Source organism: Paramormyrops kingsleyae, chromosome 17, assembly GCF_048594095.1.
Source record: "Paramormyrops kingsleyae isolate MSU_618 chromosome 17, PKINGS_0.4, whole genome shotgun sequence".
Lineage (NCBI taxonomy): Eukaryota > Metazoa > Chordata > Actinopteri > Osteoglossiformes > Mormyridae > Paramormyrops > Paramormyrops kingsleyae.
Genome location: NC_132813.1, coordinates 10,989,282 through 11,009,250, shown reverse-complemented (window position 1 = coordinate 11,009,250; position 19,969 = coordinate 10,989,282). Strand labels below are relative to the sequence as shown.

General features: G+C 41.5%; 1 protein-coding gene across 5 annotated transcripts in view; it reads left to right on the top strand.

Moving 5' to 3' along the window:
- The window catches only part of mark4b (MAP/microtubule affinity-regulating kinase 4b), a 60,654-nt gene that overhangs the window by 34,760 nt on the left and 5,925 nt on the right, over positions 1 to 19,969 (top strand). For 2 of the 5 annotated variants that reach the window (XM_072701477.1, XM_023812239.2), the window contains exons 5-16: positions 514 to 579; positions 11,246 to 11,316; positions 11,440 to 11,496; positions 12,376 to 12,612; positions 13,695 to 13,814; positions 14,405 to 14,504; positions 14,837 to 14,946; positions 15,126 to 15,312; positions 16,566 to 16,777; positions 17,371 to 17,474; positions 17,601 to 17,879; positions 19,442 to 19,524. In XM_072701477.1, coding sequence (XP_072557578.1) covers positions 514 to 579; positions 11,246 to 11,316; positions 11,440 to 11,496; positions 12,376 to 12,612; positions 13,695 to 13,814; positions 14,405 to 14,504; positions 14,837 to 14,946; positions 15,126 to 15,312; positions 16,566 to 16,777; positions 17,371 to 17,474; positions 17,601 to 17,879; positions 19,442 to 19,524 — 1,626 coding nt within the window. The remainder of the gene's footprint in view (positions 1 to 513; positions 580 to 11,245; positions 11,317 to 11,439; positions 11,497 to 12,375; positions 12,613 to 13,694; positions 13,815 to 14,404; positions 14,505 to 14,836; positions 14,947 to 15,125; positions 15,313 to 16,565; positions 16,778 to 17,370; positions 17,475 to 17,600; positions 17,880 to 19,441; positions 19,525 to 19,969) is intronic. The other 3 variants (XM_023812240.2, XM_023812237.2, XM_023812236.2) reach the window with 3 other exon arrangements.

The following is a 19,969-nucleotide window of genomic DNA, read 5'->3' as shown; positions in this document are numbered from 1 at the left end:
AAATACTGCTGGTGCTGAGATGTTTTAAATCTGACCTGTTGGTAACCAGCCACTGTAGATGTTTATTTTCAAGAGCCAGTCGCTTTCCTTCCTTTACTCATTCTTGTATACACTGCGAGACCATTGAAATATTGACCAGGAGCTGCCCTTTTATTAAATACTCTTCACTGTAGATGCTAGCATGGTGCTCATTTAAACAGTGCTCCTATATCTCAATAGTATACAAGTAGTGTTTACCTGCCTGTTTCCCGGACAAGGTAAACGACTGACCTGTACTGTGTTGAGAATTTCTTCTTACATCAAGCAGTAGTGAAAACCCTATGGTCAGGAAGTTTACTGTCAATGATAATAAGCCATTTCAAAAATGTGTATAACTCAGTAATAGTGTTTTTTCAGTTCCTGTCGCGGAAGAGCTATCTAGCTCGTCTTATTCTGTGGTCATTTTTTAAATTTCTGTCACATTTGAAAGAACGGATGCTAAAAAAGCTTTGTACGTGTGTGTCTGACTTACAGTGCAGCTGTTCGAGGTCATCGAGACGGATAAAACGCTATACCTGATCATGGAGTACGCCAGTGGGGGTAGGTGCCTCTGTTTTCTTTATTTTTCAACAGCCCGCTTTGGCATCTTTGCTAAACAGATCTCAATACTAATACAGTAAAATCCCGTTATAGTGGACTCTTTTATAACGGAATATCGGCTATAACGTATGAGGTCCGCTGGTCCTGGCCGTGCGCCTTTACGAACATGCAGAAAAAGCATCGGAAACAGCGGACTCGCATATAATGGAATTTCGCTTATAACGGACAGACAATTTGGTCCCCAGGGCTGCTTTTAGCTGTAGTTTTGTTCGTCTAAAACGGACATGCCGGTGATATCCAGCGCAGATGTGTACGTAGTCGGGATTATTAATAGTCACGCATCTGGTCAGGTAAAGTTGGATTACTACATGTAAAATATATTAATCTATACCAGAAGTGTGTCTGCTGGGTTGTGGCATGAGTAAATGGTGTCCTGTAGTTGTGTTCTGGCCATACAGCAACTCTGGATATAACGGACTTTGGATATAATGGACTGTTTTGCCAGGTCCCTTGAAGTCCGTTATAAGGGGATTTTACTGTATGTCCAAAACCTGTTTAATGGGACCCTGCCGCCGTCCTTCTTATTAATTCCATTTAATAACTAAAAAACTCATTTTGGAAGTTAAAATAATATTTAAAAATTTGAGGTGAGACAATTATTTTAGCTTTTTTTTTTAAAAAAAAAATATGTAACTGACTTTTATTATACTGCTTACTTTCAACCATTGAAAGGTCCTGCTTAGAGTTTATAAATTTTGTGCTATTAAAACTTTTGAAAAGTCTCTTATTTATAAATACGTCTGAAATGGATAGGTAAACTTAATCCCCCAAAGGGAAATTATCCATCCATCCACTGATTTTCAGAAACTCTTTGTCCTCTTCTGGGTCGCGGGAGGTTCAGAACCTTTCCCATAGGCTACAGGCATAAAGCAGGGTACAACCCAAGATGGGGTTACAAGAAATGTAAAGTAATTGAGTGTAAATTTATAGAATGCAAATATCATAACAAAAATCTAGCCATTCTCAAATATGCTGGGATGAAACCAAATTTGAACTCTGCATGTTGGACTCCAAAAGACCACTGAATACAAGGAGAAGCACAGTAAATTGTGATGGTGGATCAGATTTGCCGCTGTTTTGTTGCTTGTTGTTCAGGGCTCCTGATAAAATTTATGGTATGTTGAATTAAAAAGTGCCAGGATATCTTAACCCAAAACCTGGTTGCCTCTGCCCAGAGGTTAAGATGTGGACTGTAGATAGACCTTCCACCACGACAATGACCCTAAGCATAAGTCGAGACAAAAATGGTTGTGGTGAAACAAAATATGCCACCCTTTGTAATGGCCATTTCAGCCTGAAATCATATGTAAATCTGTGGTCTGATATGAAGACGGCATTTCACAAGCACAAAGGTAAGACCACCATGGATCTTGAAACGTTCTGCATGTAGGAATGGTGCAGTGTCCCTCCAACTGTCATAGCTGACTGGGGAAGCACTGGTGTCTTTATACCCCCTGGGAGATGCCTCACAAAATATTTAAAAAGGGGGTGCCAGTAATTTTGGAGCCTGTGTTTTTCAGTAAAAAGTACTACTCAAAATCTCCTGCTTTTAAAAAATTGTTTTTAAAGTTAACATTGGCATATCAAGCTAAGATCAGAGTAACGAACGATTTGTGAACATAAAGGGTTGCCATAGCAGTACAGAGTAGAAATACTAAATCTTGTAAGTGGAAGAAAAATCCCAGAAAACATGGTTTCGATATAGATGGAATAGTGCAGACTCTTGAGCCGTTGAGATGAGAACATCCAGACACAGAGAAATGGATATTCGGAATAACGGGTTAGGTGGGTCTTAATATACGTTACAGGATCAAATTTTATCAACACCTAAATACCGAAACCAGCAAGATATTTAAGGAATCAGCCAATCAGATATAGGTCCCTCCCCCATATCAGTTTTTCTTTTATATTTTTAGCCTTTTGTTTCAGTTCAGCTCAATTTAAAGAATCACGCTTCCAAAAAATAGGCTGATTGGACACATACATTGTTGTGATATATACAAAATGTATGTGTGGTTTGTAGTGGCAAGGATGACGGCACACACTGTACAAAAAGACCACATGGATTTGGAAGTAGATGACCATATAACAGGATGGTTGCTTGTGTTTGTTTGAATTTCATACTTCTGCCATTTTTGCTTGTACATTTCTCTGTCACCTCGGCTCCTCTTTAAACTGATGATTAGAACAAGTCAAAGATCTAAAACTTTTCCACGATGAACTTTGCATAAATCATATCCAACAAACCAGTGTGAATGCTCTGTATGCAGTGAATACATTTTTTAATGTAGTCAGTCCTCAAAGATACATGAAGCGAGAATCATTAAGAAACCATACATGATCTCTGAGACCTCTGAGACTCCGAAGTCTTTCTGTAAGTAAAAAAAACTTTCCCCTTGATATATGCTGGTATCTGGCCACACATAATGGGCACAAACTGGCATGCTAGATTGAGAATATCTTGCTCCTTCAAACAAGCACCATATGCAGGTATGCTAAGTTATTGCTGATCTTGAGCACATCTGCCAAGTATCTGCCTTGCAAATTGACAGTCTCCAACATTCAGTCAAACTCGAGAATAATTGTTCAAATCTTTCAGTATTCCCGAGTGATACCAGGGATTTCTGCAACCGTTGCTTGACTGCATTCTGGCTTAGCTCAGACATGCCTGATGAAGTCTTATGGTTGGACCGGTTTAGTTTGTTTTAGATTGATGAACGATCACAATGGAGGTTAACTGAGGGAATGCTTGTTTCTTGGTACCTTCCGGTGAACAATGACAGGTATAGGGCAGAACTGACCTAGAAGGTATATATTTTACTATAGTCCTTTTGTTTATCCCCAAGATTTGTCTTCCTTCAGTTCACTTTATTTTTCCACTAAAATATATAGTTACCTTCTGCCTCACACCAGCGGTACAGCACTCCTGGATATTGCTTGGGTTATGAAAATTTCAACCTTTTACGTCTGTAGTTATGACTGTAATTTGGAAAACACGTCCTGTTATGACAAGTAAGGAATAGTCTCCTTTATTCCAATAGAGGTCTGATAATAATCCTTTTGCTATAACTCAGAATGTAAGAATACATTGTTTATGAGAAGTGTTTGGCAAGTGCAAAGACTTTCCACTTTTTTCAACTTCTTTTACAGGAACCATTTGGTTCTATACTTTATATAAATAAAACATTGTCATTCATTGTGCCTTGTACATTTTGTACTGTACAAGTAGCTTGGGATGGTTTAGGATATTCTAACATACAAACATTTGCTAATGTTAGAATGCAAAAGGATGCCCTGTGAGATTGTATATATTTTTGTCACAGATGGAGTTTAATACCAATTTAAAACCAGTTTAAACCATACATGGTATTGCACTATTAGTGTACTTTGTCATTTTTGTACTTCTAATTTTCGCTAAAAGGAAAAACATAATTGTTGCACACTGATAAAAGATGCATACTCCTACATATCTTGATCACAGTTCTAGTTATGACTCATTTGGCCTCCTGTTTGTGTAACAGTAATTTGCATGTGCAAAAGTGGCATTTTATATATACACTGACCTTTTTATGGACCAGTCTTCAAAAAACAATCTTCCTGATTAAGACAAAAACACATAAGCCATAAAATTACGTATATGTATTTACATAAGGTCGATCATAAATTTTGTTCAACATTTGCAATAATTTTCCGAAGCCCTTTAAATCTGACGATGGTATTTCTAGAGGACATGCAGTGCTGCCAAATATTTCCCATTTTATTTATTCGATGCTTGCAGTTCTCAACTCACGACACTTGTGTTAAACCCAGATAACCAATGTGCTGTTTCTGCATCTTGTACGTGACAAGGACTCTCACAAGACTGAATGTGTTTAAATCATTAGGGCCGGACAGTTGGTCAGTGGGTTGGAGTTGGGATAAGGTTAGGTGATATGAACGAGATATTGACTTATTGTAATATAAAAATTAAACGATAAGAAAACTAGATACTTTGATAAACTGTTGATAAAGAGCATTGCTTGATAGCACATGTCACAACACGGTTGACAAACAATATTTCCAGCCAAACGTATGGTTGTCTTTTAAGAATGGGCAACCTATGCCCAAATAAATGCGCAGAAAACGTGATTGAGTTAGCCAAGCATGGTACTGATTTGGTAATATTATGAAAGTGTCAAGTGTGCTCACAGAGGAAACTTCGATGTTGGTGAAGAAAAGGAAAGCTCAGTGGCCACAACCTCTTTTTAAAAAGGAGATATTGTGGATAAACAATATAAAAAGACATTGGTGGTGTGGTGGTACAATTTATAGTCCAACACACAACAGCCTGGTGCTGTGCATTGTAAACTGCCGGAAACTTGCGCCAACTGGAACTGCAAAATACTGCAGCCATAGACTATATGAGCAAAAGTACTGGGACCCCTGGCTATTACACCCAGAGGAAATTGTATAGCATCACATTCTAAGTCTTTAGGCATCAGTATGGAGTTGGTCCCCCTTTGCAGCTATAACAGCTGCCACTCTTCTGGGAAGGCTTTCCACAAGATTTTGGAGTGTGTCTATGGGAATATGCGCATCAAGATATTTTGGACAATTCCATGCATAAAAGATTGTGGGAACAGTTTGGGGAAGGCCCTTTTCTGTTCCAGCGTGACTGTGCCCCAGTGTACAAAGCAAGGTCCATGAAGACATGGTTGGGTGAGTTTGGTGTGGAAGAACTTGACTGGCCTCACTGAGCCTTGACACCTTTGAGATGAACTAGAATGGCGATTGCGAGCCAGGCCTTCAGATCCAACATCAGTGCCTGACCTCACGAATGCTCTTCTGGATGAATGGGCAAAAATTCCCACAGACACAGTCCAAAATCTTGGGGAAAATTTTCCCAGAAGAGTGGCAGCTTTTAAAGCTGCAACGGTGGGACCAACTCCATACTGATGCCTGAGGATTTAGAATAGGATGTCATGAAAGTTCCGTTAGATGTACTGGCCAGATGTCTCAATACTTTTATCCATATAGTGTATTTCACCACTCAAAGCACTGCCATTCAGTAGAACATACAGAGTGTATGTGCCCACAGTCACAGGCATTAATTAGCAATTAGGGTTTCCACATTCAATTTGAAGAAATACTGGAGGAATCGCGTCCTGTATCGGTTCAAAATAGAACACAGAGTTATATATTTCAATACGGGATAACACCACAATGGATATTGAGATCAGAGTTGAATTTTTATCATTTTTACATTTTTATTTGTCCGTTGTACAAACAGGTTAACTATCCAGCATGGTCAAATCCTTTTCCTGTAACGAGCAGTGAGACAGTAAGAGAAAACCCCAGCAACAATCCGTACTCTTGGCGTTTTCTACTGTTACACCCTACCACAAAAAGTTGTTTTTTTGTGTAATTTACAGAAACACCTGTTTACTTTGTGTGAACATCTGCACTGCTCAATTATTCCATATGTGTTGTGATTTGGTGTGCAGTTCGACATGGGGGTAGTCACAGGTACATCAAATGGATTAGATCTTAGTCAGTTTGCGTACCTGTTAGATGACATCTTGCCTTCTGTCTCTCTCAGGCTGTCTGGATAGACATTTTTGTATAAGTGGATTGTTGTATTGAATATAATTGTGCTTCTGCATTCAACACTTCATTGTAGCACTGCTGGGGAACTGCTGTTAGAATTATTAGCTGAAAATATTTAACGCATGGCTGTTCACATTTAAACTCCTCCTTTACTTACAATTGTATTTCCTGGCAGGAGGACAATTACAGTATAGTAAAATAACAAATGATGCAAGTGTATTTCAGCTGGTGACTAACAGATCTTAATCTTTAAACATCAAGTTATACCTGGTTACAAGTGTCCAGGAAATAGGCTGGTTTTAATTACTAGAACTCAATACTGCACTTTGGTTTCCCACTTGGCCTTTAAGAATCATATTAGAGATTTTTTACTAATATATTGAAAAATGTTGCTATTTGTTAATTAATGTACATGCTAAGAAAATACATAATGAAACAAAGACACAAAACACCACTAAGATCATATTAGTTTCCAAATTACTGGTTACCTGTTTTTCTCAATGAGTGTCTTGATTGGTGGATTTCTTCTTGTTGCCAATCAAATCATATAACTCTCACTGTATAAATAATAAACAAAGCAGTACAATTTTTTATTTTTTTCCAAATCTATGTCGAATATCTCATTCTCAGTGCAAACCTAATATGCCCTGTTTGGTTTAATATGCTCATATTGAATAATGCAGAGAGTCCCCAGTTTACAAATGAGATCCATTCCCTAACTCAGCCTTTAAGTCAAATTTGTAGGTAAGTCAAAATAATAATACATTACATAATACAGTAATAAAATAACTACAAATGTTACGGTACTGTACTGTACCTACAGCCGACAAACTGCTGAAGCCTTGCAATGTTTTCACGAGTGTCAGAAAGTAGCGTGTTCGTTCATTATTACAAACCATTATATTAAACCCAAATCTTTAGTATAATGGTCTCTATGGCAGTCTGTTTGTAAGTCCGAGTTGTCGGTAAGCTGGGTGTTCTTAACCCAGGACCTGCCTGTAAATGTCTAAAAATGGTGTGGTACCAGGTTGACACACCATCAGTAATTGTTCTTCTAACTATATTTGGTTTATCTATAATAGTTGTTTGCATTTTGCTTCCTCTTCCTTTCATCCATTTTTTAGTCATTAGTGCCAAAAATATCCAGTGTAGGTATTTGGTACATGCACTCCAGTAAACATTTTAATGTGCACTGAACCATTGCCAACTTTATTAATATTCTTTCATCTGTTCCTTCTCTTAAGTGCCCCTCCCATTTGCTCATAAGATACTCTTCAAAAGATCTGCGTGTGACGGAATCCGACTTCTGTCTTTGTATCTGATGCTGTTGTTTACAGCCTGAGGCATAGACAAGCACTCTTGTGCTCTCTCTCTCTCTCTCTCTCTCTCTTTCTCTCTCTCTCGCTCATTCACTCACTCACTCACTCACTTTGGCTCCCACACACACATACACATTTGAGAACACACAGTAACACACCACTGGGCTTTCACTGACACACACACGCCTGTCTCATTGATCAGGCATCGAGCTTTGAGGCCTGTTCCACACCAGCTAGACTGGGGGTTTTTTTTCTCCTGGCACATTTCTGTCCTTCATTTAACTCATGGATCGTCATTAGTCTAAGGTCAAACTGCAGGGTCTATCCCTAGCATCACCTACCAGAGCCGAGAAAATGCCCCACTGATTACTCTTTTAAAATGCTCCATAACATGTACATTGATGGACAGCTAACCAGATCACTCTCTCAGAGCCTGAAAAATGCACTTCCAGGTCAGCCTCTATTCCATATGATTTTGTGTTATTAGTGTTCCACATTATTACGGAGGGTTCATATGTAAGAAGACAGGTATGCACATAAACAAACTCGATACTCTTCTGTCTCATGCCCACTCTAATGCACATTCTCATATTGCCATACCATGTCTGTGTCTCATTCAGAAGACTTTTCTTTCACTCTTTTCCCTGTCTGTCTCCTGTCAGCCTAAACCCTTCCCTCAATTTTTTTAATGAAGCCCCTTTTTCTCTCTCTCTCCCCCTTACACACACACACACAAACACACACACATACACCATCATACTGTAGAAAAAAAAGAACTCCTGAGAAATTAATTCTATTTCAATTCAAGGACATAAGCAAACACACTTTGCCATTGGTGCTGGAATCGGAAATTGTGCAATATTGGAATATTGCAGTTGCACCTCAAAGATGGGGATTTCGACATGCGAGGTCTAAAGTGTTGCATACATACAGTGGGACCACCATAGTCTCAGTTTCATTAGCCTCGGTTTCAGTTATTCCCAGTTAAACGCAGCCTAAAAAAAGGAAATTCCAGAAATAAATAGTTCATAAGTTCCAAACCACTCGCCAGATGAGCGCAGGCTGTAAGATTGCCAAATCTGCCAGCCTAGTCACACTCAGTACATGTCGCCCCTCCCTTTGTCCCCCATACCCACCCTTGTATAAAAAATGTATAAAAAGCATGATTTTTATTGCTCTGTCATCCCTTGATATATTTCTTTCTCATTACTCTATCATCTCTTGAGAATTAGGCTACAATGTCAGAATCCCTTTCATTCAAGAGAAAGTACAGTACTGTGCAATTATGTATAATGTACTGTATAATTACTATATTTCATGTTGGTAATGTTACTGTGCGTAATTTATCAATTAAACTTTAACATAAGTATGTTTACAAAAATCATGTTATATACGAGGTCTGCGGGTGTTTCACTTTTATTATGGTAGGTTTTGGAACACATCACCCGCAGATACAGGGGACTACGGTATTTGTTTTGAAAACAGTCTTCTTGGCTTCCGATTTAATGTGCACCCTGTCTCATACACTCTTTCCTGAGATGTTGGCGTGTAACAGTTCACCCAAAAAAATGGAAACCGTGGTACACAGGTCACAGATGGGTACACTGAATTTATTTATGACAAATCAATTATCGTGCTGAAAATACACAACTCTTTTTGTAGGAACTTCGGAATTTCCTAGAGTCACAGATAGATGTAATCTCACACACTATAGGTCAAAATATTAAAAAGTTAGGGAAATAAATAAAGCCATAAATAAAGACACAGGACCGTGGTCTCATCTCTCAAGTAATCTCTTGTGTGATTGCTTAGTGACGATTCAACCAGTCAGTGGTTGCTTTTCAATACCAAGAATGCGAAGATCGTACTTGTGGTCTTGGCAAGACCAGTCTTGCTAACTTGAATGAGTCGTGGGATTGGTGTCATTTGGTGAGGATGCCTCCGATGTACCCCTGATATTTGGGGCGGGGCAAGAACAACATCCAGGGATTTTTACCGTACCTTCTGTTCTTAGTATAGGAACTGGTCTTCAGCAATGGGAGATGATGTAAAACAGGTACACAAGAACACAAGTACGGTCAAGTACACATATTGAGAAAACCCCTTAATACTTGCTCCCATGATACCTTGCATAAATTATGGCCATGACTTCCGCTTTGTTGCACCACTGAACTGCATTGGCGTTTTTGATCAATAGTGATAAAATAACAAATCGATATGTGGGCACAAAGCCTGTCAACTCTGAAACGCATCAATGTTGTCATACCTCTGCCTTCTATGGTTGATGGATGGGGAAGAATGGCATGAAGAAGTGGCCACATACAGTAAAAAATGTAGTACCGGTGTAACGGACTGTAACTGATCCGTAATTTGCGCGGATACCCCTCATGGTTCGACATCTGTGAACTACAGATTAATTGCAAAGTTTAAGCATGAAATACAGTTTTACTGCTGCTGTTACTGTTTAAAGGAATAATTCCCTAAATCTCGATGTTAGTCCATAGAGGACTTGCATTCAGGGCTTGAAATTCATTTCTCTCAATGTAGCACATGGGGGGAGGTTAAGTTTTTGGTGGGAACGCAATAAAAAAACAAACTGCATGGATTCAATAGCAGTAGCTATGACATTATTAGTGGAATCCGCTTCCCTCATTCTCTTGACAAATGCTGTTTGCGTGCATTCTCAAAACAAATCATGATCTTAAAAAAACAGCTTTGGTTACGTTGAGATCAGGAGAAAAATAAAGTCGGGATCTCCCCATAACATGTCAGAAAAATATAACGATGGATGTCCTCTGTGAACTTCCGTACAAAGCAGAGTTGCACTGAAAAGATACAGACAAAGCAGGAAAGCAAAGTTATATTTGTGTATCTTTTTTGATCCAAAAAAGAATCAGATTCGTAACCGTGATACGATCAGAACGTGAGTTTTCTGATCCGTCACACCCCTATTATTTAGTTACTTCATCGACTGACAGTGAGGCGATAAAAAATGTTAAAAGCTACGAGACGTGTCAGTGTCTCCGCAGCAACAAGGATGGAAGCATTTTGTTAAAGGGAGTGGGAATTAATCTTGCTTCCGTTGGTTTCTTGTCAACAAAATGACATGAACATATGTAGAGGGTTTTCAATGGTCTCTTTAAGTTTAGGTGCTTCAACCAGTTTCATCTCAATTCTTCATCTTCTGGCAGGCGATGGAAGGTGTGCCAAGATCGACAGCTACAGTCCATCTTTGTTTGTGGCGCATGATTGTCGCATTGCTGTTTCAGCCACACGTTCAGCTTAGCCTGGTCATTAGTGAGCTCCATAGTGCCACTGCAGGCAACGCTAAAGCCACAGAGAGAAGAAAAAATCCACCAAAAAGCAATATATGTAACACTATATATGTTAGATGCGTTTGAAGGGACCGCTGCGGGTGGCTAGCACTCAAAAGCATGACAAGTTCTTGCCAGTTTACGCATACTTCCGCTGCTTCACCAGAAGTTACTCATAATTATTTCCACAGTAGTGCCCCCAGAAATAAGGTGGAAAGAATTAGGCAGGGATGGGAATTTGGGTCAGAGTAAAATGCACGCCGAGCTTAAAAGTTACTTAAAAGCATAGACGGGCGGGCGGATGGACAGACTAGCGCCTTAGTAGTGTTTGCACAGATGGAATGATTGATTTTTGCTGTTCCTCTCCCAACTCTTTTGTTTCTTCAGGTGAGGTCTTTGACTACCTTGTGTCACATGGGAGAATGAAGGAGAAAGAAGCACGAGCCAAATTCCGGCAGGTGAGACTTGAGGATCGCAGCTGCAGCCTTCTAATGTGTTACACTAATCCAGTGTTAAGAGCACGAGTGTTATTTTATGACACTTAACTAAGCTGCTGCTGCTTCTATGTTTGTCCTCTACAGATTGTGTCTGCTGTTCACTACTGTCACCAGAAAAACATTGTTCACAGGGACCTCAAGGTCAGTACATTGCCATGGTGAAAACGAGTATATTTGTGATTTCTTTAGTACACCGTCACCCTGAAAAAGATAAGCAGAACAAATATATGGGATTATTTTGAATCCTTGAACGTAACAGAAACCATGAGCTCTGTTTAAAGAGGATTTCAGAGAAATAAATGTTGTCTTTCATAGAAGTGAAGGACCCAAGAAGCTTTTCAGTAGTGGCTTGGTATGTGTGGACACACATGATCCTTTTGAGAAGAAACCAGTATTGTTTTTTTTAGTGACGCTTACATTAACTGGACCTTCATAATGTCTTTATAATGCATTCATAGAACATTCATAAGCAGCATGTAAGTATACCATAACATCCTAACATACCGTAACAGCTTTAATATACATTAATAACAAACATTATACAATTATACAAGTTTAATGTTTATTATTATCATATTATCATTATTATATAATGCATTTTAAAGCTGTTATAGTGTGCTAGAATGTTAGGTATACTTCTATGCTGCTTATGAATATGCAATCATATAAAAAGGATAGCTATATTTTAGTATTTGGCTATGATGCACAACTTTTGCTGCAACATTTATGCCACATGCTGGGATATCTAAAATAAGAGTATAATAAGATTATAAACTTTCTAATTCATGTTTGTGCCACTGTTATTGGCACAGGTCTATAAACATAACAACTGTAAGTTGGCGTCTCGCTCAGACATTTCAGTTTGTTGTGCTGCTGGGAGCTAGTTGTGACTTTATGCTTAAGAAATTGCTTAGGATATAGCAAACAGCATCCAGTCCTGGACACGGAAAACCGAAAGTGGTGCAGCTCCTATAACTCCGCCCACACACCTCTAATCATTCTCTCTATTGGCTGATGCAGGCGGAGAACCTCCTGCTGGACGCCGACTCCAACATAAAGATTGCAGACTTTGGCTTCAGCAACGAGTTCACACTGGGTAACAAGCTCGACACTTTCTGCGGCAGCCCCCCCTACGCTGCCCCCGAGCTCTTCCAGGGCAAGAAGTACGACGGGCCCGAGGTGGACATCTGGAGCCTGGGGGTCATCCTCTACACGCTGGTCAGCGGCTCGCTGCCGTTCGACGGGCAGAATCTCAAGGCAAGGCTGTTTCTCCTGTTGCTGTCCCCCCGTATTCCTGCTTTGTGACATTTGTAGATTGGAAAATATTGTAACTTAATTCCTGAAACTGTATGCTGGCATTTTCAAATATCTACAACTGGAAGTGAAAACGGCACCGTAGTGTCATAATTCACCGTAAAGAATCGAAGGCTTCGAATTTGTCTGGAGTTCCCATGTGCTGTGGAATATAGCTTTTTGTGTACCTGAAGATTTAATTATTCTAACAGTGCTGTTTGTGACTAGTGATAGTGCCAGCCGTTTTCCAAGTCTGGAAATCAGTCAGTTAGGATCCATCGATTAATCAATCTTTATTTATAATCACAGGGTTTACAGAGTGCTTTACAGATGGTTAAAAGAAAGGAATTAACATAAGCATAGAAGAAATAACAATAAGCACAGAAAAAAATAGAAATACAATCCATTTTTGATAAATATAACAAAAATAATAATAATAATAATACTAATAATAATACTTAATAATAAAATACCACAAAAAAACGCCAGACTTTGGCCATCCACTTTCTTGGTAGGGGACTCTAGTCCTGACCACACCGGAGACTCTAGCTCCTACCTCACAGGGGACTCTAGCTCCTGCCTCACAGGGGACTCTAGCCCCAACGACCCCGGGGACTCTAGCTCCTACCTCACAGGGGACTCTAGCCCCAACGACCCCGGGGGCTCTAGCTCCTACCTCACAGGGGACTCTAGCCCCTGCCTCACAGGGGACTCTAGCCCCAATGACCCCGGGGACTCTAGCCCCTGCCTCACAGGGGACTCTAGCCCCAACGACCCCGGGGACTCTAGCTCCTACCTCACATGGGACTCTAGCCCCTAGGATGACTGAGAACCAGGTTCATTTAGCACAGATTCACTTTGGACAGAAAGTAAGAACTGTCTAGTAGAAGGAAGCTAGACTTACCCAATATCATGCTCGTATTGTTTTCAGTGTGTCAGACTTAGAAGCGGTTGAAACCCCAGCCGTTTGTCATCATGGCGTAGCTGAGGAAAGGCCGGAGGGCCATGCCAGTTGTTCACATATGCAGACACATGTCGTACCACAGGAGCTACGGGAGCGGGTGCTGAGGGGGAAGTACCGAGTGCCCTTCTACATGTCGACGGACTGTGAGGGCATCCTGCGCAGGTTCCTGGTGCTTAACCCCACCAAGCGCTGCACACTGGAGGTGAGTGAAAACCTTCCAGTGTTCTCACAGGCACAGCAAGCGGGCATAGGGTAGACTGCGGGCACAGTGTGGGGAACTTCATGCCGGGATCAAGAGCTGACAGGAATCCAGGCCTCTTGGTGGAGATGACCGTTTCTGATGTTCTGATGTGTAGGTAGTTACTGAAAAGCAGACCACTGAGGAAATCCGTTTGAGATATCCCTCAAATTTAGGTTGGCTAATCCCGGTTTGACTTCATCACGGAAACTTCCCAGAAATAATCTGGATCCAACTCCTGAAATATAAAGCACTGTTACCCTCATCATAGTGGTAGTCTTAAATCAAGCCCAGGCGTGTGTCATTTGCTCTCAAAGTGCCAACTTGCTGATGTTTAGTTAAATCTTTATAAAGCCGTATTTGTCGTCATTTCTGAGTCATTTGTCATATAATTAGAAATGGGAGAGAGATCCTGCTGCAAACCCAAATTAATAAACGACTCCGCTCTCTGGGTCTGAGGCCGTCTTGATTATCAAGGCTCTGTGTGCTGAAAACCTTGCACAGGTTAGAATTGCTCTCAGCTGTTCCTGTGTGATAATTGTCACCAAACCCAGCAAATCATGAAAGACAAGTGGATGAATGTTGGGTACGAGGGTGAGGAGTTGAAGCCCCATGTGGAGCCAGTAGAAGACTACAACGACGCCAGCCGAATAGGTGAGCGCCCAGATCCCGCCCTTCCCATTCATTTTCGATCATCATCGAATTTTCTCATGCACCCAGTTAGTTCATTCTAGCCTTTAATTTTGTAGCTATAGCCCTGATGTGCCCCAGCAATTCCTATATCCAACTATCTAACCATTCTTGGATTCTCCCTACATCTCTTCTTGGCTTTTTCATGTTAACTTCCTCACGTCTTTTACTTTGAACAGGCTTTATGTCATTTGTACCCCCCCGTTATCAAACTGTATTGATATATTCAGCTTTTGGTGGTATAATATTCAGAAAGAGGGGACAAAACAATTCATCTCCTTGTTACTGTTCTTCAGAGGTGATGGTGGGAATGGGCTACTCCCGTGAGGAGATCAAGGACGCTTTGACCAATCAGAAGTACAACGATGTCACCGCCACTTACCTGCTGCTGGGCCGCAAGAACGAGGTGAGTCTGTTCAAGACATGTGACCAGTAAAGAGCCTTGAGTAAGTCAGTCACTTTTTTACACATTTGCCATTTCGGTCCTGTTTATTACTTTATTGCTTGTATATCCGGGACACTAGCTGCCCCCACTGAAGCAGTCTGCTCAGTATGGTCATCGTATGTTTCCCCGGCCGATTTCAGCAGGATAGCAGCGAGTCCCGGACAGGCAGCAGTCTCTCGCTAGCTCGGGTCAGACCTAGCACCATCACCAACGGCACCAGCAAGCACTCCTCCTCAGCCACCTCTACTTCTACCTCCACCTCTTCGCACGGCAAAACGCAGCGCAGCGCCTCCACCTACCACAGGCAGCGGAGGCACAGCGACTTCTGTGAGTACCAGCAGATACACAGACGTGAGCATGTCTACAGACATGGCAGGCGTGATGTCAGCATGGTGCCTCTTTCTGATTGGTCGTCAGTGACTGTTACACGGTGCCCTGCTTTGTTGTATTTACTTTTACTAGAGCATTAATTAATTGTGCACATGATTGAAACTGCAAATATGAATTTATGGCTTGGTAACATGCTTTATTTTGAAAAAGATACAAACAAAAATTGTTTTTATTAAATTTGATACATAGTGTTACAATGTTGCAGTTACTCATATTTATTTTATGAAATCCATTGAAAAATATCATTTTTAATTATTGTCGTTTTAAAGAATAGGGGTAATTAGGATTTCATTTGAGAACTCCGGCAATATGTAGGCTCTTCTTGCTAAACATACTTTTATGTGTTTACATCATTGTGCACATGACATACTCAATAAAATAAAACAACAATAAAAATGGATGAAAGGATTTATTACAGAACCATCCTGCCATGTAGATTGGGTTAGAAAATTTCTTCTGGTTCTTTATGACCAATAATTCTCTTAATCACGTTCTCCCTCATTTCCCAAGGTATACCTAACTACTTTTTGCAAATATTTTGTTTATGGAAGCATCAGACAATGTCTCTCAAGTTATCTTGAGCATATTCTTTTCTTCCATCGTTTATTTATTCTGCATTGTTCAAAACATCATTTTATGTTTAGTAATCATTAATGTTCACTTATTGCTTTTATTGTCTCCTGAATATTAGTTGCAATAACCCATTGGCCTTGAAATGTTAATATGCAGGTGTTTTATTCAGAATGAACACTGACTTATAAATCAGGGTGCATGCAGTCTTTGTTGGAGTCCTAAATATTAAGACTGAGCACCATTGCTGTCCTGATTAGGATCCATTTGAATTGTTTATGTACTTTAGAGGAATGTTTTCCATAATGGATATTTAACATGGTGTAGAAGCTCTGTTGATCACTTTGGTGAACACTTTATGTTGATCAGTGTTTCCCAATCTGGTCCCAATCAGGACCCCCCCCCAGACAGTCCATGTTTTTGCTCTACTGGGAGCTGGGAGGGAGCAGAATCGTGGACTGTCTGGGGGTCCCAAATGACCAGATTATATCAGAATAAACAAAAAAGTAACAAGCAACAATAATAGGACACACCATGTCGGAGACGTTGTTTAGCATCCATTAGTGTGGCGGACAGGGCAGCTTCCCGGCAGTAAGTCTGTGGTACGGTGTGGCATGCAGGCGGACCCTCCCTGCCGGTGACACAGCCGAAGCGCAGTCCGACGAGCACGGGGGACGGCGAGCTGAAGGAGGAGCGCCTGCCGTCGCGGAAGGCCAGCTGTAGCGTGGTGGGCAGCCGCAGCATCCCGCCGTCTAGCCCGATGGTCAGCAGCGCCAACAACCCCAACAAGTCCGAGATCCCCGACCGCCGCAAAGAGATTAACGCCACCACGGTGAGGAGGGCCGGGTGCGGCTTGGGCTAAATGTCAGAATGAGACGAGGGATATGGCCGCCTTGCAATTAGACTGCAGAGTTTACCTTTGAAGGGAGGTGGCAAGATGGTGGTGCCGCAGTGGCCTCACTCCCCTGGGACCAGGGTTCGAGTCTCCCCCATGGCTCTATGTGTGGAGTTTGCATGCTCTCCCCGTGTCTTCCTGGGGTTCCCTCTATGTCCCCTGTTTCACCCCCACAGCCGAAAAACATGCTGCGGTTAACTGGAGTAACCAAATTGCCCTTCGGTGTTTATGAGTGAATGTGCCCTGCAATGGGTTAGCCCCCCACCCCAGGCTACTCCCTGCCTTGCACCCATAGGCTCCAGACCCCCCACAACAATAGGATAAGCAGCTACAGAAAATGGATGGTTGGGGGAGTGGTTGATGCACTTTTATGTCATAGTTACCATTCAGCTACTAATTTGCTGGTGGTCCTGTTTTTAAACAGACCCAGCTGTAATCACAAAAAGGATTTTGCATTGAAAATCAATATGTTACTGTCCCGAATCCCAATACCACTCTCCGTTGTTTTTGGCTCCACCCCTGCGCTCCAGAATAACATCCCAGCCAGTGCGATGACCCGGCGTAACACCTACGTGTGCACAGATCGTTCCAGCACTGACAGACACTCCCTGTTACAAAACGGCAAAGAGAACAGGTAAGAAAATCACGTGTTAGCTTTATGTTTGGTAAGTGGGACAGAGGTATATGGCTCAGGTTTGCGTAGTTGTGTTTTCTCAGTGCTATACCGCTCCTTCTCGCTTTCCCTGATGCTGCACCTCAGCTCCCTGGCCCACCGCCTGCCGCCTGCGTCTCCCTCCACCCAAAGCATCGCCGGGGCAGGAGCGTCAGGGTCCTCCTCGGGGGAGCGATCCCGACTGACCCGCGGATCCACCATCCGCAGCACTTTCCACGGGGGTCAGTTGAGGGACCGCCGGCCCCCAGCCCACGCCGCGCCGCCCACCTCGCCCACCCTGTCTCACGACGCGAGCCCTTTGCCCCACGCTAGGAGCCGGGCCACCTCCAATCTCTTTAGTAAACTAACCTCCAAGCTCACGCGCAGGTAAGTGAGGAGCAAAGCCGGGAACCACGAACTAACCGACATGCCGGTTTCCACAGGGGTCAGATGATACACAGATTACATTAGATTACATGTCTGTAAAGCATTTTAATATGGATTATATTGTTCATTCTACTGTGCCAGTAAAGGTAAGCATTTAGATTGTATTAAAAAACAATGGTGAGTGCAAAAGTTAATTGGATTTTATTTTCATTTTCTCAAATTGATTAATAGTGGCCGCACTGAAACATTCTAAGCACTGGTAACTGTGTAATCAGAAAAGGTTCCTGGTACCTATAGGATGCATTCACCCTGAAATGTAGCTGCATTTGTCAAACTTCTGTTATTCTAAGGTACTAGATTTGTTCCAAAAGCAGCCAAAAAGATCAGAGGCAAATGCTGGAAAGCACAGAGAGAAATGATCTATTAGTACATTATTGGGGTACTGTGCAAATTTGCCATTTCTGAAATTCCGAACTGCGGTGGAATTATCAAATTCTCTGGTTCAGTTTCACAAAATATAAAATGTTTAATATGAATACAAAAACAGCACATGACTCAGATTAAAGTCAATCCTGGCCGTAGTGGTTCCTATATCATATTTTGTATCATATGCATCATATTTTGTGGATGCTGTTTATCAACAGTGAGCTGGATGCTTCTCAGAATAGAGTGAAATAAATGTGATTAAATAAATCCTTCAGTAAGCACATGACCTCAGAATGAGACCTAGGTTCATCTTCCAGCACACTGTGATGCCAAGAATGGCTTAAAAAAAAATAACAAATGACTGTCCTAGAATGAACCAGATAAAGACTGCAACCTGATTGAAACTGAATGTGAGGATTAGTGTTCAATACTGAGGTCCATCTGGTGTCCTATTGGCTCTGTAATTGCTCAATTGAAATATATGTGTACCAAGTAACCATTAGGTGCTCTTTAATGACCAGTAGATGCTGTAGATCTGATGTATCTTATTAATATTTATTAATATAAATTATTTCTTAGGAATTTTATAAGCTGTATTTAACCACACTCTTCTGAGGCCCTCCTTGAAGGAAAGTTTAAAGCCTATATGTAAAATAAAATCATAACATGAGGAACAATTTACAAAGGAACACATCAGTGCATGGAAGGAGCCCTACGAAGGGTGGACCTAGAAATATGTGTTCCTTATGTATAGAGCCCAGCAGGGGTCCTCTCTGCAGCTCTAGAATCCATCCATTCCTACGGACAACTAGAATGACATATCTCCCCCTTTGGGCATAGACGTAGGCAAGCAGAGAGCTGGTTACGTTGTATGAATGAGCGGATGCAAGGTGGACGCCGCCCTTATTCAGCATTGACTGTCCTCAGGCTGCTTTCTAGATTAACTTCCGGCCTCAAACCCAAGGCAGCATCTCCCCCTTCCTCAGTCTTGGTGACTGAGTGCTGTGTTTTTGTTTTTTTTTCCTATTCTTATATTTGTTTGCCCTTTTTTCCTTGCCAATCAGCCACAACCTCTCTCCCCTCTCTGTCTCCTCTGCACTTTCTCTTCTCTGTTTCTTCCTTTCTTTTGACTCCAGGGTCAATCTTGACCCTTCTAAGCGCCAGAGCTCAAACAAGTCTGTCTCGGGCTGTACTCTTCCACAGGGATCAAAAACAGTTAGTAAGTTTTCTTCCCGTGTTTCCAACTATTTCTCTCTGTCTGTCTGCCTGCTCTATTGCCTGCCTGCTTGTGTGGCTGCCTGTCACTCAGATTCCCCATTTTCATTGCTACCAGTCTGCTACCTGCTTTTCGAAAGGATCATGGCTCAGAGAGTCCCCTGGAGGTCACCGCTGGCATTACACATACTTGACTGGGTACAAAGGCTTCATTCTTTCAGTTAATTCCCAGAATCTTGCAGTTAATTCCCATCAGCACGTGAGGGTTAGCGCACACATTCAAAACCTTGATGCTTTACATAAAAAACATCCCAGAAGACTTGGCCATGCGTGTTTACAGGATTACTTGCAGTGCTATTGAGTCTTTAAGGGAAGTGAAGCTTCCGTCTTGAGTCCAGTTCTGTTGAAATATGTGAGACAGTGTCATAAAATGGCTACTCTCTGATTAG